The following is a 23482-nucleotide window of genomic DNA, read 5'->3' as shown; positions in this document are numbered from 1 at the left end:
TGTGTTTCTTTTCCATTCTGCTGAGGAAAAAGTACTCTCTTTGCAACCAATGTTGCCATTTCCTTCCAAAGAATGTGCTGTGGGATTGGAATGTGGAAATATAGGAAGTATAAATATGAGTAGTGATGGGATCCTCAGCTCACTGTGAAATGCCCTGTTTTTACCCAATGTGCCTATCCTTTGGTTGTTCCAGTACTTAGTCTCTAAGGCACTGTGTCTCTTCCGCACTGACTCAGCTATTATTTCAGTATGCCAATGGCCAATGGTACAACAGTGATAGGCCCCAATCTACTGTATATGGTGGCTCACAGGCACTGAGCATGTTATTGCTCACACAAAGTCTTTACTGGGATAAGTTGTCCTCTGATACTCTGAAGAATTGATATTCACAAGCCAAATGCCACCTAAAACTGTGAGAGCTAACACATTTTCATGTCAAACATTCCTTTAATCACACCTGTGTGAAAATGTCAACTAAACCTTCACCAATTATTTAAAAAATGAACTAATTCGCCTCCAGTTAGGGCTATTTACAGAAATCAGGGACCTGAAACTGCCTTTACCTGCAGATCAGCAATAATTCTGCCACCGTAGCAAACAGCTCTTTAAGGTTCCATGTTCTTGTGCACATTTTCACGTTGTGAATCTGGGTTTCCCATGCCTGATTTCTAAAGGTCTCCTGAAGGAGCTTTATGTTAAAAATGTTTATGGCCTGTGGGACTCGGGAGCCCCCAGAAGCTGAAACCGTGATATTTTATAATGCTAATTGGTAATGGTAAGTAATGATATTGAACGTTTCTTGGAAAGACTTTTATGCAATGATACAGAGCAGAGTGTAGCACTTTGAGTATCTCCATATATCAAGGCAAGTGTTATATTTTGTCTTTTTGCCAGCATTTGCTGTTGCATTCTGCTCTGCTAACTTAACTTTTGCTAATACTCGCTGCCTGCGATTGTACGTTGTTTTGGCTCGGTTCAGCAGCAGAAGGCATGTTGGCAGGCAGATGGCATTTTTATGCCATCGTGTGTGTCTCTGGATACTCTGATACAGTCAGGTGAAAGTGACAGATCGTTGTCGTCTCCAGTGGAAGACGCTGCTCTTGTTTGACACCATTATTCAAGTGCTTCAGAAAACCTGATAGCTAGAGCATAAGGGCTGTCTGATGATCTAGGGCCTAGTGTAGTCTTAAAGACATATTTTACTTGTCACTGTTACCAGATTGATGGTGCCGCCTCTGAGACAAAGATGTTGCCTGTGTGCTCTTTGGCCTGGATGTTGTTTAATCAGAGTTTTCCTCCTGCTAGGGATGAATAGTTTAAAGAGAGTTTAATCTCTGCTTGCGTAGCTCTTTCACTGTGACTTGCATTTTGACTTCAGTTTAGGCCATGGGTTAACGCTATAATATTTGAGATTCTGGTGCATCACAATTGAGCCAGCTTTTGTGAGTAATCTCTGGGGAAAGAAGAATCCAGGGTGTAGTCCTGCTATGCCTCTAGTGCGGCTGTGGTTTGCCACAACTCTCACCATAAATAAATACTGTAGCTTTCTGGTAATGGATTTATGGATAGCTGGTTTTTATTTATTTTTTTGCACAAAAGGCGCAGTAAAATCAGACCTTTCCATTTTATCTTATCTTGTTTTAAATCAAAGCTCTGATTCACTTGACCCTCGGTAGAACTCAGGCCCACAACCTGATGTCAGGTCTCTAAAAAAAAAAAATGTAAGTGATTTCTGGAAGCACCAGGAATTTAAATTTGCGGCTGGTAGTTTGTTTAAAACTATGGCATTATCTGAGACAGTGTGCTGTGTTCATTTTGAACGTTAGTTATGTCAGGAGGGCTTTACAGGCAAAAGAAAATTGAATTTAAAGTGAAAGTGGTCTCCTAAGTGGTCGCCCTAAGGCTATGCAGAACTGGGCCCTTTTTGTATGTAATTTAATCAGTCCTGATCAAGTGTTTAACCATCAGTCAGATATTACTGGTGAACCACGTGCCATCAAGCATGTGTCTTGCGTATTTCTACAGTACTAAAAGTACAGAATCATAATTGCCCAAACATTGCAGAGCTTCAGATGCTTTATAGTGGGGGGGAAGACCAGGATTTCCACATTAACTGTGATATAAACCTAGCTTCTGATGAATAACGTTGCTTTAATTATCTCTTAAACTGTCAATTATGGCTCCTATAATCCTCTCCTATAAATCTTCCCACTAACATTGACACTGAAGAGTATGGTTTTGGGAGACAAGCTCGCGTCTTTTTTAGTTAATCAGTATCACAAATTCAGCCTTTTCATTGAGCCGGTTTTCTTGATTAGCAACATGGTAGCTGTACTTGTGTTATGTCGAGAACCTCTTTTTCCTGAGCGATTGTTATGCACAGCTATTGATTGGGAAGAAAAGCCAAGCCATTTGCAGTCCTATGGTGGTTGTGTTTTCTTTGGTGGGGAAAGACCATGGACACAAAGAGGCCTTGCTACTTGCAGTGGGAGAAGATGACTGCCAGGAATCTCCTTCACAGCTGCTGGATTGAGTAAATTCAGGTGATTTTGTCACTTTTGAACTTTAGAACTGAGTACTTTGCAAGACCTTTGATTTGCAACAGTTGTTGCACTGGCGATATAAAGAGAAATGTTAGGAGTGTTTGTCGTGGTGGAAAATCCAATACATTATTCTTCTAGTTACAAGATAATCAACTTGACAAGTAGGAGAAAAAAAAGCATAAATAAGTACTCAGAAGAAAAAAAGTGATTTAGCCTTGGATTATTCCCAGTATCCACATGGAAGGAACTGCAAATGAATTCTCGTGTGCCAGAATGTCAATAATATTGTAAATCTGGGCAACTTTATTTCCGTATCACAACAGCTCTCATGGTGGCAGGACGCTGACAGAGTAGAGAAAGCACTGTCAGTCTTTTTGGAATACCTGGGTCTCTGTCAGATTAAGTCAAGCCACGTACTGCTTACAAACGCAGAACCTGATGACAGATTTCCATCAGGTAGAAGGAGATGCCTCTGGCAAAAAAGGACAGTCATCAGGCAGCACTGGCAGGTGGGTAAGGACTTTGATTTAACATTAGAAACATGAGAAAGTTTGCAAATTAAAGAAATCAATTTTTAGCCCCATTCTAGCTTGTTTGGTTGCTAGTAGGCAAGCGATCGATGGATGAAGTGAAGCCATTTCTTTAAAGAAGCCAAGGTATCTACTTCAACTTTATAGCTTCAGATTCCCACATTGGACTGGTTACAATGCAGCTACAGTATGTCCTTTTTGAAGTGTTGCAAAAAATTCAACAAAGTATTCTAAATCTGTCTTTACCAATGTATTTAGACACGTTAACGTCTCTCTTGACCTGTATTCTATCGTTTTCATGATATATTGTAATGTTTTGTTAACTCTTTTTCTAAACAAGGGCCTCAGCTGAGACTGCTGTAATAGTTTGGATTTTCGCAGTCCTTGTACTTGGCCTTTGGTGATCCCTATTCCTTTCACCACTTAACAACATTTGAGGCCTTTGGAAAGAAAGTCTTTAAAGAGAAGCTATTTAAAAAGCAGCAAATAACTCAGAAACAATGTTGATTCACTTCCAAACAAGTGTCACTGACTGTTTATTTGTACAAAGAATTTGATTGATTGTTTTATCAAACCGAAAACAGACACCAAACAAGAAATGTCAGCCCTCTGGAAAGAAAAAAAAAGTTGCTGTTTCTCATATGCAATTCAATTTCTACTGTGCCAGAGAGTATTAGCCAGTGCATTCTAATCATGTTAAAGGGAGAGTTTGGTCTTGTGGCTGCATGTTAATTTATTTTCTGTAATACTTTGTTAAAAAGAGCAGAGATGTTATTAGATTAGAGGTATTCAGTGGCTGGCCTGGCTCCAGATTACTTTGTGTATTGAATTCATAACAGAATGGGTGTTCTGTGTGGCAGTGCTGGCAGCTCGCACATGGGAGGGAGAACAACAAGATCAGATTGTGTTGGCAGAACGCCCCAGTCTTAAACACTGGCGATCGCGGATCATGTGAAAAGTGTTAAAGGTTGAAAGGAATAAATGGCTTTCTCGTTGTTATTGTAGGGCTCCGACTCCTTTCACTGTACAGTATCAGTGTCTGATGCCAACTGGGGATCTTCAGAAATGTTTCATTACCAACGGGACATACAATTCATATTTTTACTTAGAACATATAGTGGGTCCTGCTCCCCTGAAGTTCAGCTTTTAATACTTATGAGTTGATCGTAATGTGAGATATTTAAGTTATTACATTTAAATTGGCTTTGCTAATTGATGGTGAGGTCCTGTTATAATACATAAAAGTTGTATTATTCCATTTAACCAAGAACATCAGTTGTGATTCAAGGGGAACATGTCACAATTCAAGACTGAAATGGTACACTTTTCTCAGTGGTGTGGACTCAAATTGCAAAGCCTTTTCTTCTATAAGATGAACACTGCTGTTTGAAGGTGCTTTTAGGCACATTCACATGTATTGACTGTTCACAGGGAATGTCACCTTCAGCAGAATACAAATACTCAGATTGTCCACTCAGTTCCTGGGATGTCTAACCTCTTACATTGCTTCTTGTATGAGCATTGCTGAGAGAGTGATTAGTTTCTCTACCCTGGTGTCTCTCTAAAAAGACAAATGGAGCAAAGGGGTGTGCGTTTAAGTCTTAAGACTAGATTTAAGAACAGGAAGAATGTGTTTACATAAAAGTTTGTGAGGATCTGGCACACGATATTCACCCATATTGTTCAATCCTTCAAAAAATTGAGATCCTGATTATGCTATTTGGAACCAAATGTGCCAGATTGGATAAATATCCTTCTGTTCTTTATAACCTGCCTTATAGTCCTAAATATTTTACAGTGACTCTTACTGGCCAGAAAGTTTACTGCATTTGTCTAGAGTTCTGATGGGCACCTGTTTTAAAGGCAAAAGTGGCAGTGATGACAAGTCTCCACCCTTGGTGAGAATTATTTGACTCCTCGTCTTTGAATTAAACTGTGGGTTTAATTATGGCCAGATTGGGATTTCTCTGTCTTACTCACACCTGGACAGGAAGTGGCTGCAGAGCAGAACTTTGTTTGGATCTTAACCCAAAAATATCCTGTCAATAAGCACAGTTGTTCTTCCTGTGTAGCCCTGTGACTTGATAATATTGCTGCTTTCTCACCGACAGGAGCAAATTGGATCTGGGCTGAATTAAAAAAAAAACAATTCAAGGCCCCGACTGAGTGCTAGTACACTTTCATTCCACTTTAATCAAAGTTTAAAGAGCTCTTTTCGACTTCATCTCTGAAATTGTCATGAAGTGTGCACAGTGACACTTGCAGTGAATGTCTGATGAACGGCTCATCCTGCCTTGGCCGTTATGGAACCGGACGCGCTGTGGCGGGAATCATTTAATACAATTTCACGTAGAAATCAATTCACTGCTGCTGAAGGTAATGTGGGAAAGCTTCATCCCCGGTCCACAGTTTCTCCTTCCAGGACAGTCGTATAATGTCAGGCTGCATGTCAAGTCAATTTGCTAGGCCTTGCTGCCATGATAAGAATAGCCACAAAACTCTCTTGACTCCTGACATCACAAGCGTCTCTCTCTCTCTCCCCCCCCCCCTTCCCCACTTCATATCACTTAAAGCTGCTTAATGAATTTTTTTTTGCCCTTCTGCCACCCGCCTCATGTATTTTGTAAATGAGTGATTAATGGCGTCGGCTGTCTGTGCCTTACCATGCTCTGCAGCATCATCATCTGCTTAACCCTGTGCTTTCCTCCCTCTGTCAGGCTACTCACTGCCTCCCCCTGGAGCTCTTTATTATCCCTTTCCCCGCTGGGATTGACTAAAAAAAGAATGCTTCCTCTTAACTGATCGCATAACAAGCTCCTTGTGATGACATTCTTCCTCGCTGAGGTTCGTCATGGCAAAAAATCCACCCATCACTTATGTTGTCTGGTGCGGTTCTCAGGGTTCAATGGTGACCTGTCAAAGAAAACACCATATACTGTAGCAAACTATAGAAAAAAATAGTCAACGTTGTAGAGCAGCAGTTAGCATGGGTTCGGTTCCCAGGGTGCTACTGTATCTGCGTGAAATTTGTATGTTCTCACCGTATTTGTGTGGGTTTCCTCCAGGTGCTCCTCCCGCAGTCCAAAGACATACTGTACTAGTTGGTTAATTCGATTCTGGGAAAATTAGCACTATTGTGAGTTTGTCTGTGTGTGCCCAGAGATGGACTCATGTCTAGGGTGTACGCTGCCTTGCTTACTGGGATAGATTTTGGCTTCCCTGTAACCCTGTATTGGATAAAGTGACTAGAAAATAGATGGATAGATAATATTCCATCTGAAAGTGATATGTGATATGGCAGTGATATGGTTCTTTTGAAGCATTTATTAGGTTAATTAATTCACAACAGTTTAATATAAATATGGCATAGTAAAATAATTATGAAGTTTATCGAGCAGTAAAGATTTAAAGGTAGCAGTAAAGATTTGATACATGTCTCTGCTTAGTGATTTTTTTATTACAATTTCCAAGCACCACAACATTGTGCTCTGCTCCTCCTGTGGAATACCTTCATCATAGACCTTTACAATGGAAGATTCAGCACCGATGTGCATCTTTCATTCCCATTGAGTAAAACAGCTTAATCAGTACTGTGATTTAATAATGGTTGTGCAGGAAAGAGCCCAGTGAATGGTGAACACGGGTTTCTGAAATGTATTTTCTTCACTATTGTTAGCTGAAGGAAATAGATCAGTCTCCCGTTACACAGCTGTTTTGCCCATTTCTGGTTTTACAAGTGAAGTAAATAAGGGAAATATCCAGTGCTCTATAGCTCAGATCTAGTCACCTCACATTGGCCTCATCTCTACAGACAGACATTCAGAGTTACTGTATTCATTTTTCTACTACATCAGTAAAATTTGCATCTGCAGCTCATGGAAACCTGGAGTGGATCTAGAATTTAACATTTGCCTTGAGGTGGCAAAAGCTCTCACGCAATATCATGGTGCCTACAGGGTTATGTTGATGGTATAGCAAAACTGTGGCTGGGAAGGCTGACGAAGAAGGAAAAAAAAAACATACACATCTATCTGTGATGATGCCAAACAATGTATGGCTGAGATTGTCAGGTTCACACTTTGAAATTGTCACCAGCCAGACTGTTGCTGCTGTTCTGCCAAGGGATCAAAACAGTGGAAACTAGCCAAGTTGCACAGCATTCTCAAGATTAAATGGGCTTCAGTTTGCATTAGAGACTATTGTGAGTAAAACAAATGTGACAGGCTCCCCATGTGTAACCCGCGATGGTCATTGCGGCACATGACTCAATCCTGACATTTGTTTTTCCTGCATGGTAAATGGTATCAGATAAAAACATATTAAATCAGGAAAATAAAACAATAAGGGGGGCAGTGAAGGTTCTGGTGTGATGCCTTCTAAACTATAACATTGCAAATGCTTGATGTAATGGAATAGTTCAATGAAGACTCAAAACTAACGTGATGGGGAGGGAAGCAGTCTCAGAGTCTCTGACTTTGCAGTTGACTCTGATTTCCAGTTATCCATTAGATGTGAACAGCGGTAATTCTTGCCCATGAGCAGTTGTTATCACAGCAATCCTGCAGCATCAGAAGGATGACATTGTCAGATGTGGACCGGACGCTTGGCCATGGCTCTGTGAAGCCCTCTTTTCCCACCCTGTGCTGCAGTTCTCTCCATGCCCCCACTCTCTTTTATTCTTCCTCCTCTAGTCACCCAGGAGCCTCTGTGCATGAAGGTCAGTCTTTGACCCTGTAGCTCTGCTCTCCAGACACACTGTTCCAAAGCCCTCCTGAGGGAGAAGTGCTCACTGGCGCCAGCCCAGCCCTGGGACCGAGTCAGGGGTCAAACTAGCAGGCAGCGGGGGAGATGGAAACTGGACGTAGACGCTGCCGTGTAGACAGTGGTGTTTTATTACTTGTGGAAGAGGAAGGATGAGAAACAGTAACCCTGATAACTCCACTCCTCCAGGACATTCCTTGACGCACACATTTTGCAACAGTAGACCTGCAGCTAGCATTAATGACCACGCTACCGATCCTGCCTTTACAAACCACCAAGGCCCAACGCTGTGGACAGATGGAACCCTGCCTTCTTTCAGGAAGACGTCTGTGGTACATATTAGCGGAGCTTCTCACTCATCGTGCAGACGCTGGCAATGTCTGACACCACGACTAGCAGCATTTGGGCTGACAAATGTCTTTCAGAAACACTACATAATTTTGAACCTTCAAAAAATTCTACCCCCAAGTTTAAAATAATACTTAAAAATTGTGAAACAATTAAATCCTTGAATCCAAAACCCAAAATCCAAAAATTGAATCCAAAAATTAATTCTTAATTTCTATAACAGTCCACCTTTTTAAAGGCGCCTTTCAAAATAAATTCCCTTGGGACGTAACTCTCAGTCACAAGTTTAATGTAACTAAGTATCAGACAGTCAAGGCATATGAGAAAAAAATGTGGAAAAAAGTGGGGGGGAAAATGCATTCAAAGGGATCATAGTAAAAAATGGCAACAAAGAATTCTGGCAGTTTCTTGACCCTGGACATAAATGTGTGACATAAAATAGGGTCATAAAACTGTGTTTAATCTAGTTCTACCTGCGACTCCAGAAGGGGCTTCCCAGGAAAGGCCTGTATTCCTGACACTCCAGTGAAGCCCAGGCCAGGAGGCAGGAGGGGGTCGAGAAGGAGTGCACAGTCCCCCCTGGAGGCTCTTGGGAACACGGCTGGGGTAGGCAGGCCGGATAGGGAGCTCAGGTGACTTGTGACCATTAGAGAAAGCGTGAGTCTCAGAGAGGCGCCATGTTTTATTTAGGTGCGCATGAAAAATTCCTGGATGTTTTTCATGGAGGCCCCTCTGGGACAGAACGCCCAATGGAGGAGGGAGGATTGCAGAAGGAGGTGGGAAAGATGGAGTGGTATACTGGAGCCGGGAGGAATAATGTTGGAGAAGTCTGACCTCTGACCAGAACCGCAGCGTTTAATTTAAAAAAAAAAAAGCTGGAGACCTGACCTCCTGGAAATGATGTATTAGTTTGGCAGGAGAATAATCCTTTTAGTCTCTGAAGACTGAGTCATGAATCCTTTAACTATGTGCTGCATTTAAAATATTTTTCTTTTATGTGACTTTTATGCCCTTCATATAAAAACAAAACAAGAACTGCATAGCTTTCCATCCATCAAAATGTACTTGTAATACTTTACCTACATACAATATCGTCAACACCAGCTGCCTTCTTGTGTGTATCTGCTGCGTACCTTAACAATTCAAAAGTACGTTTATAACCATTTTGTTATTTCTTTTCTGTAAGTTTCATTGGCTACTCAAAGGACATATTGAACTCCACCTCTGAGCCTTGTGTCTGCACTCATAATCAGGCACGTAGGGGTTTTATATACTAATTTGGTTTTGTACATTAAAAAGCAGAGTAAGAAGACTTATGAAAAGAGGAAGATGTCTGGCTCATCATGTTCATTCGCCTGTTAGTTGTCAAGATCTATAAATTTCACGGAACACACTGGAGCGTCAGGTTTCGGTAACATGTCTAAGTAGTTTAGTTGAAGTCGGCATTCAGGGACCAGAAAAAGTGCAGCTCTAATTGGAAAATTATTAGTGTATTTATAGTTCATGTATTAGATTGGCTCACTAGTTAACTGTGTACGCCAAAATAACAGCTAGATAAATGTAATAGGTTTAACATCTATATATATTGGGAATTACATTTATTGTGTTTCTGGAAGTGATGTCATGGTGGATGAGGAGTTACAGCAGCAGAAGTGAAGGAGAACATGGTTCATTCCTCCCAAACTGTCATTAATCTTCAGATGCACAAAGGATGTTGTTTCATAATTTAAAAGTTTAATGTATCACCAGGGCCCATTCTGGGATCCTCCTCCCCACTTTATAGGCTTATCATTGCACCTAACTTATGGCAGTTCAGTTCATCTGGAAACTACACTCCCTGAATTTATTTTCTGTCATAACTAATAGGGAATTTCTTCCTTGTCATAGCAGTGGCAGAGAATAATGACTCCCTTTGCCCTGAACATGTGTAGCTGATTTTTTTTTTTAAACAAGTAACTGCTGGAAAATATTTAATGGATGGAGTGTGCTTCTCTTGCTCTTTTAAGGCTTTATCCCATCTCGGATCTCCCACAACACACAGCTGGGCTCCAGAGGTTTTTTTGAATGGAAGTCTGATTAAAGTAAACTGAGTACATGAGTCACAAAAGGTTCACATTCCCATTTGTGGTCTCTGGTGGTGGCGTAGCTGAGAAAAAGTGAAATAAAGTTTTGAGGTGAGTGAAGTATTGTGTTTCAACTCTGGCTTACTACAGTGAGAAAAGCTTCAGTTTCAATCAATCTAAAACTAGTAAACTTTCTTATGAGGGGATGCTCATTTTTTTCTGGTATGAAATGAATATGAAGCAAATTGTTTTTGTACTGATGGAATGTTTAATTGCTTTTTGAATCGAGTTTGTTTCGCATTTTCAATGGCCAGTGCCAGATCTTGATGTTTTTGTTGTACAGAAGATGCTTCCATGCGGAGACTATAGAAATTTCAAAAGACACATTTCAGACTTGTTATTTTGCCGAGCTTTGTAGATTTGAAGAACAGAGTTAACCAGCAGACTCCTTCTAGCGAATGCTGGGACGGACCAGACCCCGTATAATGAGGGTCACATGTTTTTAATGACTTAACCACTCCCTTTCTTAATTGTCGCTACAACACTGGCCTCCTGCATAACAGATCAGTACCCTTTTGAAAAAAACATTTTCGAGTTCTTTTTGTCATATACCCATTCGCTGTGGAATAGTAAACGTTGTGCTTTGCATGTTCCAACTCACAGCTGCAGAACCTGTACTGCGCACTGGGAGAGTGAATATGTGTTGGCACTCCTCTGAACCTCACCTTTGAGCCAGTTACCTTTTAACAAGTCAGGGGATACGCTGCCCCCTTACAGGGTTCAGCACTGACTGGGGGAGAGGCGTGTCTCTCTCTGCCATCACTGTATGCCTACATATCCTCAGGAGGCCACAGGGGCCCTGTTCTGACAGGAAATCTCTGGCTGACCGACTAATCTGTACCTTAGGCTGTAAGTGACATGACCTATGCTCAAACCAGCAACAGTTGGATCACAGGGTGCAACCTTGGTAGAGTGCCTAATGAGTTAGGGCCCCTGCATTGTGGACTTTTTTCATTGACAGCGAATAACCGCATGTATTAATGAAGAGTAAATCACTCACTTTACTGTTCTCCAACACTATCACTCTGCTCCTTCGTAATAAACTCTCTAGCACTTGGTAGCTTTAAATCTCTTCAGCCCTGTCTCACTGATAATGAGCTATAAAAAGACTATTGTGGGCTTGGCAGTGCTCTGCTTTTGTAATGAGCACGTAAACTGCCATTGTATTGTCCGGCTTTTAATGAGTCCTCAAACAAATCATTTCCCAGCTTCCCCCTTTTTTTTTTCTGTTTCGTACAGTAAAACAACATTTTTGAAAAATAAGTTAAAAGCAAATCGGCAGTTCCAAGAAAACGTCATCTCTGCAGCTGAGCGGTAAAAAAGCGATTAAACCGACAATAATGGGAATAAGACCTGGGCCGTTTCCATCTGTGACAGGAGAGTGGTGTCATTCAGGTGACAAGCAAGACTGTTAGGATGATCCCTCTTTCTGATTTGCGTTTCTGACCTAGGCTCTGTTTTAATTGGAAAACCATGTTGCGTGAACATTTGACAATAATTCAGAAGGGATGGCTAAAGCATCTGACAGCCGATTAGGAACATCTGAAGAGGTATAGGCATAGCCTATACTACGCCAATATGATTCCTTGATTCCAGGATTATGATGGAAATATTTATTTCCACTAGGTAACAAAAATGTGCTTCATCATGGGTGAACAAGAACATACAAAAAATGACAGTCCAGATGAGATAATTTGGCATCCTTTTGCACATTAGCTTGTTTGGTTGTGAACTAATTTGTAGATCCAAAAATCACATCAGACCACTACTCCCCAGGTGGTCACCATAATCAGTATGAATAAGGAGTTAGGTCCAGATACCCAGGACTCTCCTGTCCTGACTACAGCTTTATTTCTTCTTTAAGACACATCCACACAAAGAGCATGTGCCCACTCTCATTTGGGACTGAATGCCAGTCCATCTCAGGGTCCCTATGAAAGGAGCAGTGAAACCTAGCTAGCCATATCTTTGGGAAGAAGGCAAGAGCCTGTATTCTTGGAGAAAACCTGCAAGAGGAGAGAGGAACATAGCCTGTACAGAAGGAATTGAACCAAGGTTACTGGAGCATTGAGACAACATTCCTAGTATACTGCTGTGCTACTTCCAGATGAAACCTACTGTTCTGTAGCAGCACAAGTCTGAATATTGGAATAATCAATCACTGCAGCCGAGTCAACATTGCCCTCATCCTGACAGCGAGGTTTAATGATCAAAACCAAACAGAATTCATGAGGGTGCAGTTGCTTACTGGAGGCTTTGGTCACTGGTTTGAACATTTTGTTTTACCTTTGAGGATAAACCATTTTCTAAAGGTCAGGGGTTCACTGACTCATCAATGAGAAAATGTTACCACCCAGTTTATTTTGGATGCAAAATCTAATGGACCTAATGGAACATAATTGCTCTTGGCCCACCTGTTCTAATGGAAATTCCAGCTGAATAAATCACAGAGGACTGTGAAAGTGACCAAGAGTTAGGCGTTGCAGCCGTTAAATGCAAATTGAAGCTCTGAGATTCCAGAACTTTTAAAAGTTGCGGACTGATCCCCAATACGAGCATTAAAACATTTTTCATCTGCATATGAATGTAGGGATGTTAATATTTTAAAAAGCTACATCATGAAACTGAATTTTCCAGCTTCATTTCAGCCCTCCGGTGGCCTAAATTGATTTTTTTTCAAACCTAATTCAAAGAAACGTCATTACCTGCAACAAGATGAAGCTGATCTGCTTCCTGCAGGACGTTTATAATTACTGTGTCTAAATTGAAGTTTCTCTTTTAAGGAACACCAGTGGACAGCTGATTCCCTGGTAGTGTTGAACTATACCAGCACAGAGCTGGTGAATGGTAAAGCATATCATGTTGCAAAATGATTCAGTGCTTGACTGCAAGCAACCAGACACACTGACAAACTCCATTCTCCTTCAATGTGGTAACTGGTATACATATAGCAAAATGGGATCGATTTCACGTTAATTAATTTAGACTCATTTTTAGTTTATAAGGCCAAAATTACATTTCCCACATTGCTTTACAAATACATTGGCTGACAATGTTTAGTCATTTAGTGTTGGGAGAGGAATGGCAGAAGGTATACAGGTCACTATGGGGGTGTTTGGAGAACTATGACAGGCCCATCACAGCACATTACTGGATCATCAGCGAAACTTGCAGGATATCTTGCAAATTTCCATTGCCTAAACTGAATTACAGCTTATGTGGTGGCTTTCCCAACCTCTTATGTTCTCAGAAGGCAAACGTGTCATGATGAACCGCCTCACAATTTCCTGTCATGCTTGCTGCTCTGTTATTTGTAGGAGCAGAAGTCAGTACAGTGGGCTTTCTCCCAAAGAAAAGATGTCATGAAGCACACAGTGTGGACTTCCTAGGCCTTGTTCCTTTAATTTAGCCCACCAACCACAATCGCAGCTCTGTATTTTGCTCAGGCCTGGACATGGTGAACCTTGTGATCTGAAAACATTTTTTTTCCTTGTACATGTTTGTCCCCTGAACTTTCGAGCTGAAGCTGGTTCACAGTCTTTCTGTATGGCTTTTTCTCAATGGCCCTTTTGTGCAGTGTTTCCTTTCGAATTGAATTCTTGTAAGATCAAAGCAGGCGGTATCCTGTCTTTGTGTGTTATCAGGCTTTCACCCAGAAATGTGAAAGGAGGAAGTTACTTTGCTCAGTCCTTAAGCTCAGAATCCTCTGTGTCAGCTGGAATAAAAATCAGCTGATACAGGTGTACTACAGGACCAGGTGCAAAACAAGTCCCTGTGCCCGAAGTCAAGACACTGCTACCTTGTATCAATAGGCACCCTCGACAGCTCACTCCAATTCAACTGTAGGTTGTCAGCGCAGGGAGTGTTTTGTCCATTTAATTGATCCTTCATTATTTAGTCCATAATTGCTTATTTGATTGAGTTAATTGGTTTAAAGTAAGAACTATGTGGGACTAAGACCTGTACAACTATAAATGAGTGAGTGGGAGAGTAATTTTTGTCCTGTCATGAAGTTTGTGGAAATGACATATTAGTTGACTTAAACTCACTGGGCAGAGCTGTGCAGGCACGCTGGCAGGAGATATGACCTGCTGGCACTGCTGCAGCTCTGGATATGACCCTCAAATTCTGTCGGTTTTGTCAGCCACTGAGAACAACCCAGTTCAAGAGTGGCCATTCTTGATACACAGTAAGACAGTTAGAAATGTCCTGGAGTTAAAGGTTGCTCTTAATCATCCGCTTCTGAAGACATTCATCAATCTGTGAGACTGTTCAGTTACAGTAAGTGAGGAGTGACTGTGACATTGAGGGCTACCATGCTGAGTATATTATTTCTGGATCTTTGAGTTACTAATCATCTAAACCTAAAAATGTAACTGCCTTCAAAGCTATACAACTGCCAGGATCGTGACTCTTCTATTCCCCGCTTAACCAGTTGTTTCCATTTTTTAAGTGGAAGAATTTAAAAACTTACCATTCTTCAAGATGAAACATATTTAGTGCAAAAGATATGTTTCCTCATAGGCAATCAAATGACCAATTTGCTATGTATATGGTAGCAAAAACCCAGGGACCAGTCCAGACCATTGGAATGTACTGTAAGATCCAGGAAAACAAAATTAAACAAACCAAAACTACGTAGCTTACTAGAGTCCTTATTAAACTTTAGTATTTTCTGGAGTAGCTAACTATGCTTGCCCCACACAAACTGTAATCCAAGGTGGTCTACTGACAAAGCTTCTTTTGTTTCTGTGGTCTACCAACCCCAAGTGAACAAACTCCCTTTTATGAGCCTACTTTATAACAACCTACTTGTGAATTCCACAGTGTAACAGAGAAGAGATCACCCTATTTACACACTTACTTAGCTGTCCATTAACTGTTTGTACGTGAATCAGTTCTGAAACTATTTAGGAACTAGTAAATTAATTCCATGCTGAAAAAATCAGAATTTCAGCTGCTGATCCTTTCTCAGTTGTGACAGATCCTGGAGGATTATGGCACCTCAAGAAGGATCAGCAGCCAAAACATTGCGATTTTCTTTCGTCTTTTCAGTGTGGAATTAACTTTTACTTGTTCCTTTTCAGCCAATGCACTACCCTTGAGGCTGGTTTAGCGGCCTCTAGTGGTGAACTTATGGTAATGTCTCAGGCCTTCAGCCACAGTATAAATGGAGAAATAAATCAGTCATGTGACTGGAGGTCATGAACATCCTTTTCCTTTTCAATAGCAAGTGAAGTGAAACATGCAGACCATGACTTCTCTTTTTGTCTCAACCAATGCTCAGTGAATGTTTCTTCATTCTAACATGGGCCGTCTGGCTTGCTTGCAGGCTTATCGCTGGCCGCGAGCTTCAGAGGAGGTGGGCCCGATGGACACAGAAGGTTCAACTGATGATGGGTTTATCGACGATGAGGATTTATACTCTGGCTCCGGCTCTGGCTGTAAGTATCTCAAGAGCAGCGTTGACCATGACATTTTTAAAAACTGATTAATGAAGATGACAGCACACTAGTGCAGTCGTAAGACTTCATTGATAATACTGTGTCCAACTTTGGCCACCATGAAGATACATTCTTGGGGTTAAAGTGAAGTCCTGCACTAAAAGATATTAATGTTTTAGCCTTCAATGGGGAAGACTATGACAAGACCTGACTGAATTATTCTGATTCCTGAAAGGTATTGACCAGGTCAAACTGGTGGAACTATTCAGAAGCAATAGTAAAACATGAACCAGAGGACACAAGTGGAAACTATGGGGGAGTGCATTTGCAACTAAGAACAAAAAGCATTTTATACAGTACTCTTGAAGGTGAAAACTAGACTTCAATCTAGAAATAGCTGGATGATCCCCTATCTAGATATGGCTGGATGATCCTCATATCAAGAACCAGATTAGATTGATCAGATTAGCTCCTCTCATTTGTAACCTCATCAATGTCTATGTCAAAATGGAAACTAAGTATGAAATGACTAGTTTGTGTCCTCGGTTCGTTTACAGCTCGAGTCGCAGAAGAGCAGGTCCACTCTTCTGAGATCTGGAGTCCTATAGCCTTTGAAAATAGAGCCAGCAAGTGATTAAGACCTAGAAACAAAATTGATCTATGCCAAATCATTATTTTAGTTTAAGTAGTTTATTTTACTTAGCTGTCCAGTGTATTTGTTTCCTATGATTATCTGATTATTATCTATGATTATTCCACCATAATGTTTCAGGGAAAAAAATCACTCTCTCGGAAAGTGTACCACAGCATCCGTGTTAACCAACCGAACTCAGAGGAGTGTGAGCATTATTCACCCTACAATAGATATTTCCTTAATAAGATATTTGTAGATTTCAATATAAATATCACTGTTGCTACAGTAATTAACAGGCATTGTTTTTGCAATACACAGCATTATGCATAGCCATTATGCATGAGCAATACACAGCATTATGCATAGCTATTATGCATGAGCAATACACAGCATTATGTAGGACTTTGTGTTTGACTCGATATTTGATTGCTGTCCAGTTCATTCACAGTATTGTGCTTCCTGCTGCTCTCTTGGCCCAAGACCATCACTCATAAGATGATACAGAAATAAGAAAATAAGCTGGAATAAAATAATATATATCTGTAATTCACAAAAAACAGAATCATAGATATAGAAAACAGTGGAATTAGAGATCAAAAGTTATTCGTAAAAGAGTTCCTCATGCAGGGCTGTTCCTAGGACCTGCAGGGTCTAGGGTAAATCTATTCTGAGAAGTTTTATGTAATGTCCTCTTACAAAAATGTATTGTTTACTGTGTTGGATAAGGAATAAACTGAGATGTCATTGTACTTATTTCCAGACTGTTTTGTGGCTTCATCAAGGGCATCATTACAACAAAGCCAAAAGTACTTTATAGTACCTTGAGCAAATTGCTACACAGAAATGTAATCTTAAATGTAGTCTGTGACTCACTGGAGTGTCATTTGACAGCCAACCTTGTTAAAGATTCCATAGCACTGCTTGTAGCGGTGGGGATGTTAACTCGGGTGACCTGGTTAAATTCCACTGCACAATGTGGCTTGCTTAAATATTCCACTAAAATCAACATGTCATTTTTTTGTTTTGTAAATGATCGATTGTGAAGTCGGGGATACATTTTGGTGTTGGATAAAGCGGGCCCCCTTCTAAATGTAAGTTGATTTGGGAGGCTTTCATGTCAATTAATTTATCTAGCACATTTCATAACGCACACATAATAACATTATTATTTCTCAAGAGGATTGCAGCATGAGAAGAATCTTCAGAGTACAGACTGTATTTATTCTGGTTTTACAGGGGGATAACAAGCAGTATTTATAAGATTACAGGCTCATGCTTTATCTTTTTGTTGGGGGGAGCGTGGGGTTGTGTGGCTGGTGATTTATTTTTTATATCCGTGTGCAAACTTGTTTTTTAAAGTTATCTTCCCCAGTTTCAGGGAAGAGAGATATTTTCCTTCTCCTCACAAAATTTGTTGTGTCTCCTCAGAAAGCTTCTGCACAGATTGTGAGCTTGGAGAGAGGGATTCTGCCTCCTGCTTTTGTAACTGTAATGATATTCAATCTGCTCTGCACTGGCTAGGTCACTCCAGGGCATTAATTAATAAAGACACAGCTCTGTTCTCTCTCGGTATGCAGCCTGTCCCTCGGAATTAGCAGATTGGTTACCCTGCTGTTGTCACTTAGAACTGAACATCGACAAAATTACAACTTGTCATTGATTACAAACCTGTGTGTTGAGAGGGTGTCAGAGGATAGAAGAAGATAACCTTAAATGCACTGCAGACACAAACTGTGATACCCCTACTATATGTGAGTTGTCAGCCTTACCAGCGATGTACAATATACTGTAACAGATGTTATTAGTGTTATGTATTTGGGAAAAGCTCTTTTTCAGTGGCTTTGCAGAAAATCCTCAGTGATTGATGGAGGAAAACTAAGACAACAGTCTTGACAGTTTCATCTGTAGGGTGAAGATTTTCACTGATTACGTCATCTTGTATTGTGTAATCTGATCACAGAGAGACTGGACTCTTTAAACCTGCTTGAAGTCTTCCATAGTAACAACCTGCAAATGGAGTTTGAATATGAAGCTGAATTATGAACATCTCTTTGTTAACCGTTATAATGTGGCCTTAGGTCCCTTACCGTTAGGGCAACTATAAATGAAATTGAGACTAATAATATAGCTTCAGGGTTCTTATACGCTAATGTTTCTCCACATTGTAGTTCTTGAGTGAATCCTCTGCTGCTAATGTTTTATTAAAGCAATATGCCTGTTCAATATAAGACTACATGAAAATTTGAGATTTAAGTGCACGTTGAAGATTGGTAAATAGAACACTTCATTGCAGTAATATCACTTTGCTAGACAGACAGTATTGCTGTTACTACAGCCCCAGGTGTGAAAGACAAAAGCTTGATTTATGTTGTGCAATGCTCGGTTAGCTTTTATTAATACACGAGCCATTATCAGGCAGTGTGTTCCCCCTCTGCTGTGTCAGTTAGAGAGAATTTAGTGCTATTAGTACTGTGATTACAGGGCTCTGGAACAGAACAAAAGCAGTCAACTTATTTTTCTTGCGCCTTGTATGACCAGCTGTGACATTCCGTGTGTACTATATCCAGAATCTGAGAAGGGTGGTTGTCAGTACACAGTTCAGACTCCATTTTGAGCAACAGTGATCTGTTAACTCGTGTGTAAAGTTAATTTTTCTTTGCCTTTGTTAAGTTGTTTTGCATCACTACATTTTTAAAAACGATATGCAGACTCTGTACTAATGGAGAAACGTTTTTTTTTTTACTTCTGTGCAGTGTTTCATTTTTACACCGTAAACAAACCTTGGTGTGTCTGCTGGTAATAAAAATGTTTATTTTAGCTCTGATTTTGTGTATAGAACAGACTTCTAAAAGTGGTATGTTTTTGTTTTCCAGCAGATTGTGCATTTATTTGAAAATGTCTGTATAAATAAGAACAATATGAAAAAAGTGTAAGAAATTTAGGAAGTAGATTAGGAAACACTGACATCTGGCAGGGAATGTCAAAACTGGCCTTCATCATGACTTTAACCCTAAAGAAAATGGAAAACTGACTTTGTGAACATTAACCTGTGTGTTCTGGTATAAAACGCCTTTCATCTCTGTCTCCTTCTGTGGGATGAAATTTAATTAAGCTTGGTGCATTTATAATTAGACCTTAGACACTTGAGTAAATAGATTCTAAGTGCAGTGCATATTACAAGCTGCTGGCAAATAAGGTTAGAGTGAAACATATTTAATAGAGGCAAATAAAAAAAAATACAAATGCACACAAAGTGGAATAATGTGTGAAACTAAGCCTTTAATCCAGCAGTGCATTATTAGAAAGCTGCTTTTCTGGGTTGTGACAACCCCGAACATATGCTGGATTAATAGTAGGAGTCCTCTTCTAGAAATGGCTGAAAATTGACATTGTCTCTCGCTTTCTCTTATCCACTCCTCCTCAAGTCCCTGTTGTACAGCTGAAGCCGAGAAACAAGGTGACCTTCAGCACGGAAGTGCCAGTCTCGCTCTCCACCACGCAGGCCACCTCGCCAGCCCCCTCCGTGCCACCTGCTGCCATGCCAACAGGTACCCAGCGCCCGCTGGTGGAGCCAGGGGAGAACGAGAAGGAGAGCAGCTCCCTAGCCACGGAGTCAGGCCGCCAAGAGCCCGGCTCTTCCGCTTCTGTCCCCATGGCGACGACCAGCTCGGCCACCACCACGGCCCAGCAGACAGTGCCCACGACCAGTGCCACGGACCTCAGCACCACAGAAGAGGTCAGGGAGGACGTCTTCATCCCAGAGGAGACCGAGGAGAGACGCACCACTGCCCTGCCCACCGCTGAGCCCGCCGCTGCCGTTACAACCACGATCACGGCCACCACGGCGGTCCTCCGCAGAAGGAAAACCATGTCAAGCACTCCCACCATTCCTACGGCGATGTCTACCACAGCTGCAGCCTCCGCCCCTGGCCGAAACAGGCCCTGGGCTCCAGCAACAGCCACCCCCACTGCTGCTCCTTCCTCTTCGACTGTGAGGCTCCGTCCTGCACAGACCACCACCCTCCTCCCAAGGACAGAGCTCCAGACAGAGCAGACCACCTCCGGCCTGTTCCTCAGCTCTACAGCACAGGTGAGACAGTCACAGTCCATCGGAGTCGAGGGCCACGCCACGTATTGAAATATTTTTTGCATTTTCCCTTGAATACATTTAAGAACTTCGTTTATTGCTACAGCACTCAGGATGTTTTTCATTTTGAAAGCTTTGATACAGAAAATATGTCAAAAACTGCCTGAATCTGAAGTCAGAGCTACAGAATCTAGAATCAGAGTCTAGATTCTAGAATAATCTAATACACTATCTCACAATGGCCTCATGCATAACTGACCAGTACAACAAACAGCAAAACTTTTAAGAACTACACAATTTTGTGTAGTACACAACTACACAATTGTTCTCTTGGCTTAAATGCAATACCAGCTAGTGATGGGCAATTGGTGATAACACTGAAAAAACATGGGGACCTGGCCAGTCACAGGGGTCAGTGTTGTGTAATTGGATGAGATATTTTTGAGCCCCTAAAGAATCTTACTTACATCTCGATATTGACTAGACTAGACAACAGGGCCAAACCTGAACTTCAGCTTGGGTTCAGAGTGGAGCTGTTCCACTCAGTCCGGTTCAGACAGTGTAGGAATTGCACTTTTTCTATCGTGTTATGTGAGCATAGTCTTCTAATGCTGTGATGAGGCTCAATCCTCAGACAATACACAGCCGCTGTGAGGAAGCTGCAATGTGCATATCTGCTTTTATCTGACTCTAGAGTGAAACAGTTACTTATCCTTGTAAACAGACCAGGGAATGTCTGGGAGGATATAAACAAAACACCTGGTTTACTGAAGAAGTTGGTGCCCTACAGCTGCCTTCTCACATAGCTATGAGTCATGCCTCAAGCATCCAGGAAAGATTATTATTACTGTGGGTTAACAACATTTCTCAAATAGCACAGTGCTGACAAACGTTTGCATAAACCATAAAGCTGTGTGTTTTTGTATATTCCTGACTAAGGCTGGTTGGTGAGCTGGGACCAGAGAGGACAAAACCCTCTGAGTGTTTGAATCTAATGTGCAAAGCTCTAAGACACCTAAAATCTCTATTACACCTGAAGAAGGCTCCACGGCCGAAACGTTGTGTTCTCTTTCTTCTTTTTTTCAGCATGGAATAAACCTATTACTTGTTCCTTTAAAATCTCTATTAGTATTTTCCACTATTATAGTTTTGCCTGATATTAATACAATGGAATATGGATGAGAAATAGCCAGATTTGACTTTCATTCCCATTGTTTGACGCACGATCTCAACTCAAGGTAAAATGTACAGAAGCAGCCAATTTGAAGTGTTGTAATAGCAATTCTGTCCATGTATTACTCAAATCTATTTGACTCATTTCTAGTTGTTGATCAATACTGACATTCATTCCTTTCCACACATCCATAAAGCTAACATGCTACTTTTGTGACTAAAAATGCAGATTTGTCAGATTTAGCTTAAAACAAAATGACTAAAATATAAGCAGAGGATCACCATATAAATGATTTTGTGCATCAGAAAGGAAAACGTTTAAGTGACAAGAGAAGAACAATGCAAATGTTTAAGATTTTTACCCGGAGGTTATGTTCCTTCGTTCTTTGGAATCAGAAAATGGCTATTTCAGAAAGAAAACAAAATAACAAGAGTGACTTAACTTCCTAATTCTTGGATGCCTGAATGTTTCCGAAATGTAGAAGAGGTATATCCTTGACTAATAACTGCTCAAGGGCATTTATTATGCTTCATAAAAGAGTAAGTTGCCTCGTATGAGATCCGAAGCACTTGTGACTGCAACTATATTTCCACATCAAAGACTCTACAATAGCTGTTGCCCAAGGAAAACTACTACTAATCCAAAATGGTACGTTTTTTTTGGCTTTCGGCTGCCCATGACCTTCACTTAATCCCTGTCAGGCTGCGGCAGACAGTTTTAAGAGAGGCTTTCTGAGGATGCAACCATGCGTGCACAGCCTCCTCCTTTTATTCTCCCTGCTCTCCCTGTTCTCCTCTCTCCCGCTGGTTCACACTCCAGTCGGGAGACAGGAGAAGCACTCGGCATCAGACTTGATGGAATTTGCAGACAGTTGGACGGTTCCGTCTCCTGGGACGCTCCCAGGCATTAAACCTGTAATGGAACCGGTTGCTGGTATGTCGACGGATGTCAGGACAAAGTTAAAGAGGATTCCGGAGTGTCACAGTTAGCGTCTGGGGGTGAGGAACCGCAGAGGAGAAGCAGAGGCTCCCCATCTGGGCTGATTGGTTCTGCTCATCAAAATGCCACTGTTGCTTTTCTAAGTCTGGGGCTTGGGAAGGGAATGGCAGTTTTTCTTAGTGAATTCTCAGCTTTCCTTGCTGCAATGAAGTCTTTAAACTTCAAAGTGCAGCTTACCAGGTTAGAAATGTTTCCAGGGTTAGTTGCAGTCACGTTTCTTGCGGATTGGCAACAGCACTTACTATTTATTATATTTACAAAGCATCCTGCTCGTTAGGCCTCCCTGTGAGCTGCGTTTTCGAAGTTCAGTTGGCCATGGTTCAGCAGTCCAGTACAGAAGTGGCTATCGACACCATTGAATTAATTGTGCACGGGCTACTGAGAGTGCAAGCTGTTTCAAGTGCATGGTACTTGGGGTTAAAGTATTGCCTGCAGCATCCTGAGATCTCTCGGATCATCACTCACACTCCTTAATAGGGAAAAACCTAAATGTGCCTAAATGTTCTGCAGATTTATTTTCATCATTAAAAAGTACATCCAGAACATGATGACCAACCAAATGGGAGGATAATTACATTAATAAGTACATTTAGTGCTTACTGCCAATGTTTAAGGTTTTATGATATCGTCCTCAGTAGCCCTTTTATTAGGGCATAAAACTTTCTCATACTTTTCTCACCCCCCATACTGTAATACACACAATGCAACCTACAGTATATTCAAAATGGAGAAATTGATTGTTGAAGTGGCTCAATACCCAGAGCTGTGCATGCCCAGAAAATGAATGCTATAGAGTGATCAACAATACCACATCTGGGCTTTCATATTTATAAATCAAC

At 41.1% G+C, this 23482-nt stretch overlaps 1 protein-coding gene across 2 annotated transcripts in view; it reads left to right on the top strand.

Moving 5' to 3' along the window:
* Window positions 1-23482, top strand: part of sdc3 (syndecan 3) — a 126867-nt gene that overhangs the window by 91325 nt on the left and 12060 nt on the right. For both annotated transcript variants that reach the window (XM_069195561.1, XM_006631444.3), the window contains exons 2-3: window positions 15638-15749; window positions 19809-20473. In XM_069195561.1, the coding sequence (XP_069051662.1) occupies window positions 15638-15749; window positions 19809-20473 (777 nt within the window). The remainder of the gene's footprint in view (window positions 1-15637; window positions 15750-19808; window positions 20474-23482) is intronic.

This window comes from Lepisosteus oculatus, chromosome 11, assembly GCF_040954835.1.
Source record: "Lepisosteus oculatus isolate fLepOcu1 chromosome 11, fLepOcu1.hap2, whole genome shotgun sequence".
Lineage (NCBI taxonomy): Eukaryota > Metazoa > Chordata > Actinopteri > Semionotiformes > Lepisosteidae > Lepisosteus > Lepisosteus oculatus.
Note: the sequence above shows the minus strand (reverse complement) of the source record. Positions and strands in the feature narration are given on the sequence as shown.